At 58.2% G+C, this 19,009-nt stretch overlaps 2 protein-coding genes across 2 annotated transcripts; one reads left to right on the top strand and one right to left on the bottom strand.

The window, feature by feature from the left end:
* Positions 1 to 1,942: 1,942 nt before the first annotated feature.
* On the top strand, positions 1,943 to 5,897 carry OAZ1 (ornithine decarboxylase antizyme 1). Its single transcript, XM_033195169.1, is given in 7 exon segments — positions 1,943 to 2,183; positions 3,799 to 3,824; positions 3,827 to 3,855; positions 3,857 to 3,943; positions 4,212 to 4,384; positions 5,145 to 5,230; positions 5,386 to 5,897. Coding segments are annotated over 7 exon segments (684 nt in total). The 5' UTR covers positions 1,943 to 2,037; the 3' UTR covers positions 5,523 to 5,897.
* On the bottom strand, positions 5,798 to 13,630 carry PEAK3 (PEAK family member 3). Its single transcript, XM_033195168.1, is given in 5 exon segments — positions 5,798 to 8,583; positions 10,371 to 10,723; positions 10,726 to 10,899; positions 12,906 to 12,991; positions 13,493 to 13,630. Coding segments are annotated over 4 exon segments (1,419 nt in total). The 5' UTR covers positions 12,988 to 12,991; positions 13,493 to 13,630; the 3' UTR covers positions 5,798 to 7,773.
* Positions 13,631 to 19,009: the final 5,379 nt, after the last annotated feature.

Genomic DNA, 19,009 nt, shown 5'->3' with positions numbered 1-19,009 from the left:
CCAGAAGCCTCACAGAATTGGCAGGCGGCCATCAGAGTTAGAGGCGGACAGGAGGAGGAAGGGAGAGCTGCTGCAATCAGGACAGAGGGACAGGGTTCCCCGGTGGTGACTGTTCTGGAAATCCCACTCGTGACCCGTTCATTTCGAGCACCCTCTTGCCTCAGTTCCCAGAGGAAGTCCTCAACTAGGGGGTGTCATTCTGCCCCCAAAGGACATTGGGCGATGTTTGGGACATTTCTGGTTGTCATGACTTGGGGTGCTCCTGGCATGGAGTGGAGGCCAGGGACGCTGCTCAGTACCCTGCAGTGCCCAGGATGCCCCACCCCAAAGAACAATTCAAGCCCAATGTCCACGGGGCCGAAGGAAGAGCCCCTGAGTTAATTATTTGAAACAGAGTCTGTTCTCTGCTCACACCAGACACCAGGATAAAATCCCAATGGGGCAAAGGTATAAAGCAGGAAGGCCCCAGCACCTGGGATTCTTCTCCTCGCTCCTTCCCCACTCAGGGTGTGGGCTGTTTTGTTTGTTTGTTTGTTTGTTTTTTGAGCTGGGCGGGGTGGCTCACCCTGTAATCCCCAAACTTTGGGAGGCCAAGGCAGGTGGATCACCTGAGGTCAGGAGTTCGAGACCAGCCTGGCCAACATGGTGAAACCCTATCTCTACTAAAAATACAAAAATTAGCCAGGCATGGTGGTGGGCACCTGTAATCCCAACTAGTTGGGAGCCTGAGGCAGGAGAATCGCTTGAACCCAGAAGGCGGAGGTTGCAGCGAGCCAAGATTGCACCACTGCACTCCAGCCTGGGTGAGAGCCAGGCCGGTTGCAAACAAAACAAAATTAAAACTATGAACGAAATCAGGATTTGCCAGAAGTAGCATTTTTGTTTGGTAAGAACAAAATTTAGTTTATACATGAAATATAAAATATTTTATTAAACCTCACTGCAAAGTGGCAACTTTTTGCTTAATTCATAGTCTACACACAAGCTACGTACCAGTATGTAACTGCCAAGAGTTATATCTTCGCTTACTACATGCAAACTGCAGTTCATACCTGAGATTTTTTTTCTGGATTTAACCAGGAGGGGAAATATTTTTGCTGGATAAGTCCACATTTTAACTCAACAGGCGAAACAGTTTACCGAACTTAACCACCAAAAAAATCGTTTTTTCCTTGGGAGATCCACATTTTAGTTCATACATGAAATGTGTTTCTGAATTTTAACTGGCAGGAGTAGTGTTTTTCCTTAGGGTAAGTGTTAGTTTCCACAGGAAAAATCTGAATTTATCTGCAAGGAGTAAAATTTTTACTGAAGTCCAAATTGTACACGAAATATTTTACTAAATTTGAATATCTTTAACATTGGACGTTCTTTTTTTAAGAAACACTGGAATCATTTTAAGAACTGCAAGACCAAATTTAAAAAAAATAAAACCAGTATTAGCGATGATTACCAGGTGTTACTGGAAATAATTTTGTCCTATGGGAGGATGGGCGCGTGTGGACACCCCTCCCAATACCCGGGGCCTACCCAGGGGAGGGGTCCCACTGCGTGAAGGGACCCTAGGGAGGGCGACGTGGACCACGACAGACAAATGGGCACTCCGAGACCCCCGAAAATCGGCCCCAGCGAGCCGCCCACGCCCCAAGGCACGGTTGTGGGGGCGGGGACGACCCGGGGCGAGCGCAGCGCGTACCCGGCGCTATGGCAGCCCCGCCCCCGGGCGCCCGCAAAAGGACGCGCGCGGGAGGGGGCGTGGCCCGAGGCTCACCAACCAATCTCCAGAGCGCCTCTCCCTTTCCCTTTCCCTTCCACCAATCAGACGCTGGAAGGGGCGGGCGTGACTGTTTTTCCCGGCGGCCCTGCGGCTCTGCCTCTCGTGCGGCCGCGTTCCCGGCGGTGCGGGGGGGCGTGGCCCGGGCGCGGCGTCTATAAAGGTGGGCGGCGGCAGCAGCGCCATTTTGCGAACGGCGAGCAGCGGCGGCGGCGCGGAGAGGCGCAGCGGAGGTTTTCCTGGTTTCGGACCCCAGCGGCCGGATGGTGAAATCCTCCCTGCAGCGGATCCTCAATAGCCACTGCTTCGCCAGAGAGAAGGAAGGGGATAAACCCAGCGCCACCATCCACGCCAGCCGCACCATGCCGCTTCTAAGCCTGCACAGCCGCGGCGGCAGCAGCAGTGAGAGGTGAGCGCCCCGCCCCCGTCCGAAGCTTCCAGAAGCGCCGGCCGCGCAGGCCCGCGGGGGGCCGTCCTCGGGGCGCCAGATAGGTCCCCGGCGCGCGAGATCCGCCCCTTTGTCAAGGCCAGAATCGTGCTGGGGACGAGGTAGGGGCAGTGGGGACCTTGAGGTCCGCCCGGCCTTGGCAGCGCTCGGGTCGGGTTTGGGGGGCACGGGTGAGGAGTTGGATTTGGGGGGCGCCGTCCGGGGCGCCTAATTTGGGTGTGGGGCATGAGTCGAAGGTGGGATTTGGGCGCAGGACGGGGAGTGTGGGGGAGGCGTGTGTGTTTTGCGGAGTTCGCAGGATAGGACTCGGCTTTGGAGGAAGGGAGAGGGTTGGATTTGGGGGGCGCAGACTGGAAATTCGGTTTGGAGGAGGGGTGTGCGAGCTGGTCGGATTTGGGAGGCGCAGGATGGGGCAATCTAGTTGGGGGCGGGGTCGGCCTTGGGGGGCTGGTCCGAGGCCAGGCAGGGCCCGCGGGGCCGGTGAATCTGCACTTTTCGGTCCTGGCCGTTGAGCGTGCGCTGCCGGGGCGGGGAGCGCTTCGCGGCGGACGAGCTCCCTTGGGTTTCCTGCGCCTCGATGTGGCCCCCGCACGCAACCGACCTCGTGGGCCCGGTTTTTCGCCCCAGAGCGAGTCGGTCTGGATGGCCGGGGACGCGCGGGGCGAGCCTGCGCACGTAGACGGCACCCAGTGGTTCTCCGCGGGGTCCGTCGGGGAGCTGGGGGTCGCGCATTCCGACAACCCAGCAGCGCTCTGGGGAGTCCCCCGCCGCCTCGCGGGACGACGCGTCCCGCTTCCGGGGACGCGGGTGCCAGCTGCGATTGTGGGGGAGCCCGCGGCGTTTCGGTCGAGCTTCCATGACTGCGTCTCCCGAGGTGGGCGTCGCTCAGTCCCGGGGATCGGGAAGTTGGGCAGCGGTGCTGGCGGTGCCACGGTTTGGGGGCCGTGTAAAATGGAGGCAACTTTGGGGCCTGTTTACACCGCGCAGCAAATGGCTGCTGGCGCTGCCGGCTGCGCGATTGTGAAAATCTCCCCCGGGGCGCGGGGCCGCGTCTGCCTAGATGACGCAACCGGGAGGGCCCGGAGCGGGGGCGGGCGGGGGGCGGCCAGGAGCAGTAGCGGGGCGCGTCCTCCGCGAGGTCAGGCCAGGCCCGCCCCCTCCTCGCGGGGACAAGCAAGAGGTTCAGATTCTGACCGCAGTGCAGGGTGGAAAGGGGAAGCCGCGGCCGAGCTGAAAAGGGGAAGCGCCGGCTGGCGCGGTGGCGGGGGGGGTGAGGCTCTGCTCCGGCGAGGCTACGTGAGGGGAAGGGACCCCCCCGCCCTGGGAGGGTTGGGCTGTCCCGGGCGGCGCCGCCCGAGACGTCGGGGCTCAGCGACCGATGCCGTTGTAGGTGCTTGGGGCAGGCGTTGGAGCTGCCCTCGGGAAGCCCCGGGGGTGTGGGGCCAAGTAGGCCCCAGCCTGAGCGGGGCGGGGTCCTCTGGCCGGGGCAGGGGTGGGCGGCCGAAGACCATCCGGGCGCCCTGGAGGGGTCTCCGCCGGGAGCCTGGCGCCGCTTGGTGACCGCATCTGCCTTCAGTTCCAGGGTCTCCCTCCGCTGCTGTAGTAACCGGGTCCGGGGCCTCGGTGGTGCTCCTGATGCCCCTCACCCACCCCTGAAGATCCCAGGTGGGCGAGGGAGTAGTCAGAGGGATCACAATCTTTCAGCTAACTTCTTCTACTCCGTGAGTACGGCCGCGCCTGCCGCGCTGGGGTGGACGGGGCTGGGGCTGCTCTGGGGCCGCTGGCACTGGTTGTGCACTTCGCTGCCGGTACCTGTGATTTAACTGAATCCTGGGAACCCTTCTGAGTTTCATCAGAGGGCGCACAGTCTCCTGCAGCCCAGGCCTTGCTTGAGCTGAACACGTCTTAGGCCCGAGCCTTAGCGCTGCCAGTCTCTTGCCCGTGGGGTGAGTCGGGGTTCTGAATTACGCCGCACCGTCCCCTGGACAGGATGATCGGCTGAATGTAACAGAGGAACTAACGTCCAACGACAAGACGAGGATTCTCAACGTCCAGTCCAGGCTCACAGACGCCAAACGCATTAACTGGCGAACAGTGCTGAGTGGAGGCAGCCTCTACATCGAGATCCCGGGCGGCGCGCTGCCTGAGGGGAGCAAGGACAGGTGAGGGGCAGGGACAGGCGGGGAGAGCTTACCCAGGGGAGCAGGGACAGGTGGGGGCAGGGACAGGCGGGGAGAGGTTTCCCAGGGGAGCAGGGACAGGTAGGGGCAGGGATAGGCCGGGGTGCTTACCCAGGGGAGCAGGGACCAGGGTGGGGGTCGCTGTCCAAGGGGTACAGAGACAGATGAGGGAGGGCACTGCCTTCAGGCAGCAAATATGGGGGCCACCATCGCTTTGTGGGTTCGGATGGCCCCCCCTTTTTTTTTATGAGAGGGAGTCTTGCTCTTGTCGCTCAGGCTGGAGTGTAATGGCATGATTTCGGCTCACTGTAACCTCCGGAGGCCTTCCGGGTTCGAGTGATTCTCCTGCCTCAGCCTCCCGAGTAGCTGGGATTACAGGCGCTCGCCACTCATGCTCAGCTAATTTTTGTGTTTTTAGTAGAGACTAGGTTTCGCTGTGTTGGCCAGGCTGGTCTCAAAACTCCTGACCCCTTGATCCGCCCACCTCGGCCTCCCGAAGTGCTGGGATTACAGGCGTGAGCCACTGCTCCCGTTCTGGGGTCCCTTTTTAAAAAGTGCATTCCAAGTTTGTACCCTGGGTACAATGCACGTGGGTGGGTGCAGCGGTGCCAGGACGGCCCCACCCAGAGAACGATCTGGGCCCCAGGGGTACCCTGGAGTAGAGCGGGCTTCAGGGTAGCTGCTAAGGCCCAGGAGGTAGGTGGGCGGGTCGGGCTAGCCAAGACTCTGACGCGCGCTGCAGCTTTGCAGTTCTCCTGGAATTCGCTGAGGAGCAGCTGCGAGCCGACCATGTCTTCATTTGCTTCCACAAGAACCGCGAGGACAGAGGTAGGTGACCCGCCTCGCCTGCAGCAGGGTGTGTGCGGACACCTGCCCCGCACCTTCATTCTCGGCCCGCAGGCGTGGTCTGGTCTCCTGGCGGGGATGCGGGGGCGGGTGGGGGCTCCTGGGCGGTGGGGTTTCTGATGGCGTCTCCCCCACAGCCGCCTTGCTCCGAACCTTCAGCTTTTTGGGCTTTGAGATTGTGAGACCGGGGCATCCCCTTGTCCCCAAGAGACCCGACGCTTGCTTCATGGCCTACACGTTCGAGAGAGAGTCTTCGGGAGAGGAGGAGGAGTAGGGCCGCCTGGGGGCCGGGCATCCGGCCCGCGGGGCCACCCCTTAGCCGGGTGGGTGGAAACCGTAGACTCGCTCATCTCGCCTGGGTTTATCCGCATGTTGTAATTGTGCAAATAAATGCTCACTCCAAATTAGCGTCTATTTCTTGAAGTTTAATATTGTGTTTGTGATACTGAAGTATTTGCTTTAATTCTAAATAAAAATTTATATTTTACTTTTTTATTGCTGGTTTAAGATGATTCAGATTATCCTTGTACTTTGAGGAGAAGTTTCTTATTTGGAGTCTTTTGGAAACAGTCTTAGTCTTTTAACTTGGAAAGATTAGGTATTAATCCCTCTATTGCTCTCCAAAAACCAATAAAGTGATTACACCCGATGCACATGGCTCCGTGGTGGTGACGCCGGGGGCTGGTGGGTGGAGTGCCTGGGACCACAGAGGGCCCTGGGTGGAGGGGTCGCAGGGGACTTGTAACCAGGCCAGCTGCGGGACCCCTCCCACGGAGGAGACCCCCTGGGCTGGGAGGCCTGGGTCCTCAGCTTGGCATCAGCCTTACCACCGTTCACTTGGAGCGCCTTCCTGCATCGCGTCCCCTTCCGCCCCAGCCTGGGCCTGCGCATGGGGATGTCTGTGTTCCCAACTCCTTTGGGTCACCGTGTTACTGGCCGCCCCTGTGGCCCTGCAGCGCCGTTCAGGGCAGGAGGACTTCCGGCGGGGTCAAGGCCTGGAGCGCTTCCGGGTCTGCGACCCCCGCCTTTTGCGCGGCGCTGCGCCACCTGCCGGCCGCATCCGGCAGCATCACCCGGAAAATCAGGACCAGGCCTGGCCGGGAAACCGGTTGGAAAGAGGAGGAAAGGCGCTCCAAGAGATTGTAGCCTTGGCGAGCGGGGGCAGGGGGATATTCAGCCGTTTGAGCATGGTGGGGTCAGCTGGGAGGATAGATGTGAACACAGACACTCGCAGCTCATTTGGGCAGTGCAAATGCAGAGAAGGGGCATTAGAGCTGAGGCGTTGCAGGATGAATAGGAGTCTGAACCAGAGTAGAGGGGGCTATTTCCGGCGTAGAAAACAACTTGGGCAAAGGCGTGGAGGCCAGAAAGTACCTCCAGGGATAAATGACATGGGGTTGGAGACTGAGGAGACTTTGGAAGAGACCTGTATGTATTCTGAGGCACTGGGGAGCCATGGGAGGTGTTTGAGCTGGAGAGGGACCTCATATCTGGGGTTGGAAAGATCCTCCCAGGACTGCCATGGGGAATGGAATGGAAGGGCAACTCTGAGTCTCCAGGAAGGAGGCCACAGGCAAGTGCAGTGCAGTGTGTCAGAGGCATAAAGACTGCATTCCCCTCCAGTGAGTCTCGTCTGTGCCTGTTTATTCCATCATCCTGCGGTATTAAGTGAGCACCTACTGTGTGCCAAGCCTGGCCTTTGCCCCCAGGGAACTCACAGCCTTGGGGACAGTAACAGGAATAAATGCTCCTGGGAGTGGGCGGAGAACGAAGGGTAAGGAGCTAGCGAGGGCCCAGAGGGGGCACCTTTATTTGTTTAAAGTGGAACTGGAACAGTATGGCAGAGGGAACAGCCTGCACAGATGCTTGGGGGTGGGAAAGAAGTTAGTGTGTCATGGAGAAACAGGGAGGGAGGCAGGGTGGGCGCAGGGGGATTGTGGGGAGGTGGCAGGGAACCGCGGGGACTATTTTAGGGATGGTGAGTCCAGATGCCTCTGAGACGAGCTGGGTGTCTAAGGTCCCAGGGAGCCTTCCCTTCCTGTGTCACCACCAAGCAATTCTCCACTAGGGACATGCCCAGAATCGCTGGCCGTCTTCAGCACAAGGGGGTGCTCCAGGGCCAGGAATGCCTCTGGTCCTGGCATTGGCCTCTCACGGAGACAATGACAGGACCCACCGCGGAAAAGCCCCCTGGCTGCTGGGGAAGGCGGAATACAGAGAGACACTGATCAGCGGGGGTGTCCACACCTGGAAGTGGCCTGGGGGCCCTGGCTTCAGAGAGCTGCTGCCCACCCAGGAGGCGCTGGCCAGCCCCCAGCCCTGGAGGGGTAGCTGCACTCCTGGGAAGCCCTTGACCCACATCGCCAGCACGAGAGGGGAGACTCTGGAGGGGGGCACTGCTCTTTCTGCTGCGTCCCTGGACTCTGCAGGAAGAGGTTGTCCTCGCTATCATAGAGACGCTGACCTCAGCCCCAGCCCTGCCTCCTGGGCAGGCCTGGACCAGGTGTGTTCGCCCTGGGTTGGGTTCAGTCCCACAGCAGCGCCAGGGCCTGGCCCATAGAGGACTCGGTGGCCTCGGCCAGGTATTCACAACACAGCCAGTCCTCGAGGCTGGGCGCTTCCCCACCTGCGACCCGCTCTGCCAGGCGCAGGACCAGCAGCCCACGGCGCAAGCGCAGCCAGGGCCCGAGCGCCCTGAGCCAGGGACCGAGCGGTGCTCCGCGGTCGCGCACCTCAGGCCCGGGCCCCCAGAGCAGCGCCTGCAGCGCGCCCCGCGTCCTGGACGCCGAGGGCTGCAAGCGGGTCAACTGTGCTGCCAGGCGCTCCAGGCCCGCGGCTAAAGGCGTGGTCGAGGGCGCAGCAAGGCCGAGCAGCTGGCGGAGGAGGCTGCCGAGCTGCGGCGCGTGGGGGCCCGGGGAGCCCGGGGGTCCGGGGGGCTGCAGGCAGACGCGGCCAAAGTCAGCGAGGAGTAGGCGCGGGTGCCCCGTGGCCGCACAGCCCCGAGGTGCCGCCAGCAACAAGTTCTCCGGCCGCAACTCGACCAGGGCCGCGCCCCACGCCTCCAGGAACTCCAGGGCCGCGCTCAGCTGCAGCAGCACCAGGGCCACCGCCCACACGAACTCCTCCGGCGGCTGCGTGCAGGCCTCCACCAGCCACTGCGCCACTGTGCGCTCCGGCACCTCTGCTGCCAGCGCCACCGCGCCTCTCCAGGGCGCCCCGGGCAGTGTGCCTTCAGGTACCAGGCCACACAACCCCTGCAGATTGAAGTGTGGAGATAGGGAGGCCTGCAGCTCCAGGCCCCACGGGTGGGGCACGTCCGCCCCGGGCTTGGGTACCTGCAAGGCAGAGGGGGTGTCGGGGCCTGGATCACTGGGACCCCCACCACCACTGCCTGCCCCAGAGCGACTTGCCACGAAGCCTCCCCCGCACACCCCCAAACTGCCCCCACTATGGTTGGGAGTGGGAGGCTGCCTGCATCCCTCCAGCAGCAGGAGGTCGATGTTAATTGGGAAGTTAGTCACCAGTAAGGACTTCCAGGAAAATTAAGCCAGGGAAGAAGATGGTGGCAGTGTCCCTGGGCAATGAGTTCGAAAGCAGATTCCTGGGCCGGGCACGGTGGCTCACGCCTGTAATCCCAGCACTTTGGGAGGCAGGGTGATCGCTGAGGTCAGGAGTTTGAGACCAGCCTGGTCAACGCAGGGAAAGCTCGTCTCTACTAAAAATACAAAACTAGCTGGGCGTGGTGGTGCGCCTGTAGTCCCAGCTACTTCGGAGGCTGAGGTGAGAGAATCGCTTGAACCCGGAAGGCGGAGGTTGCAGTGAGCCGAGATCGTGCCACTGCACTCCAGCCTGGGCAACAGAGTGAGACTCTGTCTCCAAAACAAAAAAACAAAAAACAGATCCCCGGCCAGAGAGGTGTGGGAGGGGTTTTGACAAGGGCTCCAAGGCCATATCCATGGCCCCACACTTTAGAAACATGGTTTCCTGGGTTAGCTGTGTTGATTCACGTGTTAGTTGCAAAATAAACAAGTCTAATATGGTCTGGATCTGTGTCCCCACCAAATCTCATGGCCAATTGTAATCCCCCAGTGTTGGAGGTGGGATCTGGTGGGAGGTGACTGGATCTTGGGGCTGATTTATCATGAATGGCTCAGCACCATCCTCCTTGGCACTGTCATTGAGATAGCGCGTGAGTTCTCGTGAGATCTGGCTGTGTAAAGGTGCGTGGCACCTCCTCCCTCCCTTCCTCTTGCTCCCACCATATGAGATGCCTGCTCCCGCTTCACCTTCCACTATGATTGGAAGCTTCCTGAGGCCTCTCCAGAAGCAGAAGCCACCAGAACCATGAGCCAGTTAAGGCTCTTTTCTTTATAAATTACCCAGTCTCCAGTATTCCTTTTTTTCGTTTCTTTACTTTTTTTTTTTTGAGACAGAGTCTCACTCTGTCTCCCAGATTGGAGTGAAGTGGTGCAGTCTCGGCTCACTGCAACCCCCACCTCCAGGTTCAAGCGATTCTCCTGCCTCAGCCTCCAAGTAGCTGGGATCACAGGCGCCCGCCACCATGCCCGGCTAATTTTTGTATTTTTAGTAGAGACGGAGTTTCACTATGTTGGCCAGGCTGGTCTCGAACTCCTGACCTCCTGATCTGCCCGCCTTGGCCTCCCAAAGTGCTGGGATTACAGGCGTGAGCCACTGTGCTGCCTAGCCTTTTTTTTTTTTTTTTTGAGACAGAGTCTTGCTCTGTCACCCAGGCTGGAGTGCAGTGGCGCATTCTTGGCTCACTGCAAGCTCTGCCCCCCAGGTTCACGCCATTCTCCTGCCTCAGCCTCCCAAGTAGCTGGGACTACAGGCGCCCGCCACCTCGCCTGGCTAATTTTTTGTTTTTTTAGTAGAGATGGGGTTTCACCGTGTTAGCCAGGATGGTCTCGATCTCCTGACCTCGTGATCTGCCTGCCGTGGCCTCCCAAAGTGCTGGGATGACAGGTGTGAGTGCTGGGCTCCAGTATTTCTTTCCAGCAGTGTGAGAACTGACCCGCAGAAAGGCCAAGCGAAACAAGCCCTGGGTTCTGCCTAAGACGGGACACTGGGGACACCTCAGAGAAGGTGGGGCCGTGGGTCTCACCTTGGCGACCAGGATGTGCCAGGCATCCTCATGCACGCGCACCACGCGGTAGTACAGGGCATCCCCGCTCTCTACGCAGGGCGAGCTGTCCAGGAGGCGGAAGCCGTGGCCGGGGCGGCAGGGCCCGGGGTGGCCCCCCATGAGCCGGGCACGGAGCCGGGCATAGATGGCACGGAGGCCCTGCAGCTGCCAGGCAGCCAGTGCAGCATGCACAGCCTCCGGACTGTGTAGACTGCGGAGGGAGAGGCCCAGCGGGCCATCAGTCAGGCCAAAGGTCAGCTCTGCAGGGGGACAGGCTGGTCCCACCTCAGCCTGGCTCTCGTCCACACTGTGGGACTCCAGAAAGGGCCTCGAGGCAGCTGTACTTGGATGGAGCTGGCATGGGGGGTCCTGCGGTTGGGCAGTGACTGGGTCCGGGTTAGGATCTTCTTGGGCAGGGGTGGGGGCAGGGGCTGTGGGTCGGTGGAGAGGGACCCAGGGGTCCGGGAGCGGCAGGCCTTGGAGGGCAGCAGGTGGGCACGGATCTCACCTGCAGGGAGAGACAGTGGGGAGGGTTGAAGACCGGTGGAGTGGGAACGGGACACGTGACTCCACCTCTCAGCCTCGGTTTCCCCATCTCTAACATGGAAGTAATAAGGCTGGGCGCCGGTGGCTCATGCTTGTAATCCCAGCACTTAGGAAGGTGGAAGCCGGCGCAGGAGGATCACTGGAACTTAGGGTCTCAGACCAGCCTGGGCAACATAGTGAGACCTTGTCTCTGCAAAAATTTAAACAAATTTGCCAGATGCGGCCGGGCGCGTTGGCTCACGCCTGTAATCCCAGCACTTTGGGAGGCCAAGGTGGGAGGATCACGAGGTCAGGAGATCGAGACCATCCTGGCTAACACGGTGAAACCCCGTCTTTTCCTAAAAATACAAAAAATTAGCCGGGCGTGGTGGCGGGCACCTGTAGTCCCAGCTACTCGGGAGGCTGAAGCAGGAGAATCGCTTGAACCTGGGAGGCAGAGCTTGCAGTGAGCCGAGATTGCGCCACTGCACTCCAGTCTGGGGGACAGAGCTTACAGAAGGGGAAACTGAGGCTCACAGGAGGATGGATCAGTTTCAGAGAATGGTGCCACCCAGCACTCAGCAACTCCTACTCTTACCTCTGTGACTTTGGGCAGGTGTCTCTCTGGCTTTTTTTTTTTTTTTTGAAGTCTTGCTCTGTCAGGCCGGGCGCGGTGGCTCAAGCCTGTAATCCCAGCACTTTGGGAGGCCGAGACGGGCGGATCACGAGGTCAGGAGATCGAGACCATCCTGGCTAATACGGTGAAACCCTGTCTCTACTTAAAAATACAAAAAACTAGCCGGGCGACGAGGCGGGCGCCTGTAGTCCCAGCTACTCTGGAGGCTGAGGCAGGAGAATGGCGTAAACCCGGGAGGTGGAGCTTGCAGTGAGCTGAGATCCGGCCACTGCACTCCAGCCTAGGTGGCAGAGCAAGACTCCGTCTCAAAAAAAAAAAAAGAAGTCTTGCTCTGTCGCCCAGCCTGGAGTGCAGTGGCCCAGTCTCGGCTTGCTGCAACATCTGTCTCCTGGGTTCAAGCAATTCTCCCACCTCAGCCTCCCGAGTAGCTGGGACTACAGGCGCCCGCCACTATGCCCAGCTAATTTTTGTATTTTTAGTAGTGGAGATGGGGTTTCACCATGTTAGCCAGACTGTTTTCAAACTCCTGACCTCAGACGTTCTGCCTGACTCGGCCTCCCAAAGTGCTAGGATTACAGGCTTGAATTACTGCACTCGGCCTTTTTTTTTTTTTTTTTTTTTTTTTGAGATGGAGTCTCCCTCTGTCGCCCAGGCTGGAGTACAGGGGCTCAATCTTGGCTCACTGAAACCTCTGCCTCTCAGGTTCAAGAAAGTCTCCTGCCTCAGCCTTTCGAGTAGCTGGAATTACAGGCATGTACCACCATGTCTGGCTAATTTTTGTATTTTTAGCAGAGACTGGTTTTGCCATGTTGGCCAGGCTGGTCTTGAACTCCTGGCCTCAAGTGATCCTCCTCCTTGACCTCCCAAAGTGCTGGGATTAAAGGGTGGGATTATAGGCATGAGTTACCGTGCCCAGCCCCTCTCTCTTTTTAATGGTATATATTTTTTTCTATTTCATGACTCACTGCAGCCTTGACCTCCTGGGCTCAAGGGATCCTCCTGCCTCAGCCTCCCCAGTAGCTGGGACTGCAGGCGCTTGACACCATGTCCATCTCTTTTTTTTTTTTTTTTTTGTAGAGATGGGGGAGTCTCATTATGTTGCCCAGGCTGGTCTTGAACTCCTGGCCTCAAGGGATCCACCTGCCTCGGCCTCCCAAGCTGCTGGGATTATAGGCGCGAGCCAACACACCCCGCCCACCAACCCACAGGTTGTTTTTCAGCCCTCGCCCACTCCGGGCCTTCCTGAGGTCACTCATTTTACCGATTGCTGCTGTTCCCAGAGGCTGCGGCGTCCTCCACCCGCTGCCGCTCCCTGCACTCCCCGGCCCAGGGCTCCCCGGGGAGCTGCTCACCGAGGTTGCTATACGTGGGCTGAGTTGACCAGGCGGGGTCGTCGGGCTCGGGGGGCTCTGTGGGGGTCTCCGGGCTGCTCATGTTGCTGGGGAAGGTCAGACAGGGGGCGTGGTGGGGTGGCGCACGCACAGGGCGACATGGGAGGGGTCTGTGAGTGCTGCAGCATGGGAGACCGTTGAGGCCCCCTGCTCCAGGGCCCTTGGTGAGAACAGGGGCACCCACACTCCACTCCCTTGTCCAGTTTTGACTCTGCTGTGTGATCTTGAGTGGGTTTCCTGCCCTCTCTGGGCCCACTTCCTCAATCATGAGGCAGGTCTGTCACCCATCAATCTTCCAGGCAGTGGGAAGGAACCCCCACTGCGCGTTTGGGATGGGGACAGAATGTTCAGCCTGAGGACAGGTCTTTGGGGGTCAGTTGTGGGGGAGACAGTGTCCAGGGACCCAGGGATCCACGCTCAGGCCTCGTCCCTGAGGGCTCAGCTGTGCGGTTGCTATCGGCAGCCAGGCCCCAACCCACCCCGGCCCAGATCCCAACCTGAAAAAGTGACTGCTTCTGTCCAGCTCCCCGCTCCAGGAGCCCCCCTACCTTCAAGACTGTCGTGCCCTCTGGGGGAGGAGGCGTCCTTGGGGACAAACTCCCAATGGCCACAGCCCCTGGCCTCGCAGGAGGGGTCTGACCTAGCCCTGGCAGCTGACAGGAAAACTGTCAGACCGCAGCCCAGGGCGGGGCGGCGGCATTTCTGCAACACTTCCCTGCCAACCAAGGCCGCCCCCTCCCCTGCCCGCCCTCAGAGGACAGGATGTAACTGGGAACAGCATCCCGGTCGGAGGGAACAGCCCGGATGGAGACCAGGAGGTGGGATCTGAAAGTCAGTAGCACCAGGGCTGACAGCCTCAGAAGCCAGGCTGGGGTAGTGGGCAGTGAGGAGCCCTGTGAGATGGGGAGAGGGGCAGAGCTGGCCCACCATAGGGAGGGCACAGAACGTGGTGGCGGCTGTCCCTGGAGAAGGTGAAAGTGGGGTCTGTGGGTTTCACTTCCCCGGGAACCGCCTCCCCTCCTGTGGCAGCATTTTGAGGAGCCCCCAGCGGCCCCCTGCCCGATCCCAGGGCCCCCGAATGTGGAGTGTGGGCGAGGACCCTCCTGGCTCTGCCGCGCCTCGCTATGTGACTGTGGGCAAATCCCCACCCCTCTCCGTGCTCTGGCAAATAAAGAAAAGCGTCTCCCACATCCCGCCTGGTAACAGCCGTGCCTGCTGGATTTTTCTTTGAAAAAATGGAATCGGCTCACTTTCCCCCTTCCCCCTTCCTCACTGCCTCAATGCATTTATTTAGAAAAGACGTTGTAGATAAAATCACCATAAATGGAAAAATCAAGAATGGAAAAAACCCAAGGAAAAGCAGATGCGGGGTGAAATTCCATCTGAAGTGTGTCCCTGTCAAAACTGTCTTCTTTTTTTTTGTTTGGAGACAGGGTCTCACACTGTTGCCCAGGCTGGAGCGCAGTGGGGCAATCGCAGCTCACTGCAGCCTGGAACAAACTCCTGGGGCGATCCTCCAGCTAAGGAAGGATCCCACTACTCCTCCTGCTGCCCTTCTCCCGGCACCTTGCCTAGTTCACAAGACAGGAGGAGAGAGACAAAGCAAAAAGTTAGAAAGAAACAAAAGGAAGATAAATAGCCAGACAACCTTGGCACCACCACCCGGCCCTAGGAGTTAAGAAAAAGTAATAATAATAACATCGACCCCTGACCTAAACTACTTGTGTTGTCTGTAAATTCCAGACACTGTATGGAAAAAGCATTGTAAAGCTTTTTGTTCTGTTAGCTGATGCCTGTAGCCCCCAGTCACGTTCCCTACGCTCGCTCGATTTATCACGACCCTTTCACATGGACCCCTTAAACTTGTGAGCCTTTAAAAAGGCCAAGAATGTCTTTTTCGGGGAGCTCAGCCCTTAAGACGCGAGTCTGCCGGCGCTCCCGGCCGAATCATCCACTTCCTTCTTTAATCCGGTGTCTGAGGAGTTTTGTCAGCAGCTCGTCCTGCTACACCGCCTCGGCCTCCCAAAGTGCTAGGATCCCAGGTGTGAGCCAACCTGTCCGGCCCCAAAGATGTTCTTGCAGCAAGACTGAGTGTGTTTCATGTGGGGTTCCCGGTCCCGTTTCCCTGAGGGAAATGGGCCCAGAGACAGTATGGGCTCCATCCAGGGTCACACAGCAGCTCGAGGCTGGGAGCAGAGGTCCACAGAGCCACTGCTGAGTCCTCCTGGCCTCCCCCAATCCCCTGAGAAGGGGGAGGAGGGGAAGGAGACTACCTTTCCCTTATGAACATCCTTCGAGTGGGTCCCACGCCACACTTTTTTTTTCCTTTGAGACAGGGTCTCGCTCCGTCACCTACGCTGGAGTGCAGTGGTGTGATCATAGCTCACGGCAGCCTCCGCTTCCTGGGCTCAAGTGATCCTCCCACCTCAGCCTCCTGAGTAGTCGGGACCACTGGCGTGCACCACCATGCCTGGTTAGTTTTTATTTTGTTTGTTTATTTATGGATTGATTGATTGATTTTTTGAGATGGAGTCTTGCTCTGTCGCCCAGGCTGGAGTGCAGTGGCCGGATCTCAGCTCACTGCAAGCTCCGCCTCCCGGGTTTACGCCATTCTCCTGCCTCAGCCTCCAGAGTAGCTGGGACTACAGGCGTCCGCCACCTCGCCCGGCTAGTTTTTTGTATTTTTTAGTAGAGACGGGGTTTCACCGTGTTAGCCAGGATGGTCTCGATCTCCTGACCTCGTGATCCGCCCATCTCGGCCTCCCAAAGTGCTGGGATTACAGGCTTGAGCCACAGCGCCCGGCCTATTATTATTATTTTTAGTAGAGTTAGGGTTTTACCATGTTGGCCAGGCTGGTCTCAAACTCCTGACCTCAGGTGACCTGCCCACCTCAGCCTCCCAAAGTGCTGGGGTTACAGGCATGAGCCACCACGCCCAGCCAGGGCACAGAGTTTAAAATGATGCAAAGGCTGGGCACATGCCTATAAAAAAAATTAGCCGGGCATGGAGGTGGGTACCTGTAATCCCAGCTACTCTGGAGGCTGAGGCAGGAGAATTGCCTGAACCTGGGAGGCAGAGGTTGCAGTGAGCTGAGATCCCACCACTGCACTCCAGCCTGGGTGACACAGCAAGACTCCATTAAAAAAAAAAAAAAAAGGCCAGGCATGGTGGCTCATGCCTGTAATCTCAGCACTTTGGGAGGCCGAGGCGGGCAGATCACCTGAGGTTGGGAGATTGAGACCATCCTGGCCAAGATGGTGAAACCCCGTCTCTACTAAAAATACAAAATTAGCCAGGCGTGGTAGCCTGTGCCTGTAGTCCCAGCTACTTGGGAGGCTGAGGCAGGAGAATCGTTTGAACCTGGGAGGAGGAGGTTGTGGTGAGCCAAGATCATTCCAATGCACTCCAGCCCGGGTGACAAGAGTGAAACTCTGTCTCAAAAAAAAAAAAATGTTCATAGTGTGGTGTGGCCTCTGGATCAGGCCCCTCCAGATCCTACAGCTGTCCCTTCATTTGAGAGGCCCTTATTGAGCCACGGGAGCTGGGACCACATTCTCTCTGGGTCCCCAGCATCGCCCAGCACGGGGCAGAGAGACCACATACTGATGGATTTCACATGACATTGGCCTTTCGGAGAAAAATGCCTGTTTTGTTTGAGACAGGGTCTCACTTTGTTGCCAGGCTGGAGTGCCGTGGTGCAATCTCGGCTCACTGCAACCTCCGCCTCCCTGGTTCAAGCGATTCTCCTGCCTCAGCCTCCTGAGTAGCTGGGATTACAGGCACACGTCCACCATGCCCGGGTCATTTTTGTATTTTTAGTGGAGACAGAGTTTCACCATGTTGGCCAGGCTGATCTCGAATTCCTGACCTTAAGCGATCCCCCCGCCTCGGCCTCCCAAAGTGTTGGGATTACAGGCAGGAGCCACTGCGCCTGACCCATTTTTTTGTTTGTTTGTTTTTGTTTTTTTTTAGTAAGCAGAATAACAGCCTCAAAAAGCTCCTGTGTCCTGATCTCCGGAATCTGACGAGGCGGCTGTCTGGTGAGGGGATCAAGGTTGCAGATGGAATTTGGCTGCCTTTCATCAGATAGGGAGATCTTCATTTTTGGGGGGCTCAGTGTCCACACAGGGGTCCTTGTAAGGAGGAAGGCAGGTGGCTCAGGGTTAGAGAAGGAGATGTGATGACCGAAACAGAGGTCAGAATGATGTGGCCACGAGCCCACAGATGCAGGCGGCTCTGGAGCCAGGAAAGGCAGAAAGCAGATTCTCCCCGGGACGTCTGGAGGAAACAGCCCTGCTAACTGATTTTCGACTTGGGGGCTCCAGATCTGTCAGATAATAATTTTAAGTTATTTTAAGCCACTAGGTTTGTGGCCATTTGTAACTGCGGTTGTAGGAAACTCATGCAGTTTTTATCCTGCATACCACAGGACTATTACAGGATTATTATTATTATTATTATTATTTGAGGTAGTTTCCCTCTTTTTTTTTTTTTTTTTTTTTTTTTTTTTTTTGAGGCGGAGTCCGCTCTGTCGCCCGGACTGGAGTGCAGTGGCCAGATCTCAGCTCACTGCAAGCTCCGCCTCCCGGGTTTACGCCATTCTCCTGCCTCAGCCTCCCGAGTAGCTGGGACTACAGGCGCCCGCCACCTCGCCCAGCTAGTTTTTGTATTTTTAGTAGAGACGGGGTTTCACTGTGTTAGCCAGGATGGTCTCGATCTCCTGACCTCGTGATCCGCCCGTCTCGGCCTCCCAAAGTGCTGGGATTACAGGCTTGAGCCACCGCGCCCGGCCGGTAGTTTCCCTCTTGTTGCTTAGGCTGGAGCACAGTGGCACGATCTTGCCTCACTGCAATCTCCGCCTCCTGGATGCAGGCGGTTCTCCTACCTCAGCCTCCCGAGTAGCTGGGATTACAGGCGGCCACCACCACACCCGGCAAATTTTTGTATTTTTCGTGAAGATGGGGTTTCGCCATGTTGACTAGGCTGGTCTTGAACTCCTGACCACAGGTGATCCACTCGCCTCGGCCTCCTGAAATGCTGGGATTACAGATGTGAGCCACCGTGCCCGGCCTATTGCAGGATTATTATCTTCCAAATTACAGACAGACAAACCGAGGCACAGAGAGGGGCAGTGATTTGCCCCAGGCCACACAGCAATGGAAGCCAGAGACCTGAGCCTCCAGCTTCCCTTGGCCCCACGAGCAAAAGCTTGCATGTGGGAATTGTGTCTCTGTCTTGCAGAGGAAAACAGGAGGGAAGTTAATATGCGGGGCTCAGGGAATCACCTGGAAAAGATGCCGGCTTGGGGGGATGTGGGAGAGAGAGAGACACCCCAAACATGCGTCTGCGTCCCGAAGATGGGGGTGAGAGACCCTCGAGGGTGCAGGTGTGGGCTGGGGCACCTGGAGTGCTGTCCTAGCTCCATGTGGGAGAGGAAGTCAAGGCAGGCTTGGTCAGAAGCCACTCAGACATGAGGCATGAGGATGGCTTGGTCCATTCCTGGTTTTAGGGGTCCTCTCTTGAGTTTCCAGCCACCAAGGAGACGGGTGTTGCTTTAACTGGGTCTTGGCTGCCTGAGCAGGAAGGGCCTCTTCTGGGGGCTCCCCTGCCCTCCCCGCAGTGCACCCCATAAACGAGACAGGATTCATGGAAAGCTTGGAGGTTGCACCTGGTTCATGTCAGGCACTCAGAGCATTGCACAGGGAACAGGCGGCTTTCCTGGATGGGGACTCTGAGGCCCACAGGACAATAGTTTCACCTGCCTTTGCTGCAGGAGAGAACGGGAAATCAGTCCCCACGGGAGAGTCCCACAGCCTAGAGCACCCCTCATCCTCCAGCTGCCTTGAAACTAGGCATGGAGAGAGGACCGCCTCACAGTCCCTGACGGGCCTCTGCTCTGCCCCCGAAGGGCAGGGAAATAAAGGAACCTCAGTCCTAGGTTCAAATGGGGGAACCGAGGTCCCGAGAACGACACTGGGCTGTGGCAAGTGGGAGGCTGCTCTTGGCTAGGACTTCTGCATTCTAGTTCCGTCCACCTCCTTCCTGAGAAAGCACAAGCGTCCCC

This window comes from Trachypithecus francoisi, unplaced genomic scaffold (genome assembly GCF_009764315.1).
Source record: "Trachypithecus francoisi isolate TF-2019V2 unplaced genomic scaffold, Tfra_2.0 Lachesis_group5, whole genome shotgun sequence".
Taxonomy (NCBI): domain Eukaryota; kingdom Metazoa; phylum Chordata; class Mammalia; order Primates; family Cercopithecidae; genus Trachypithecus; species Trachypithecus francoisi.
Note: the sequence above shows the minus strand (reverse complement) of the source record. Positions and strands in the feature narration are given on the sequence as shown.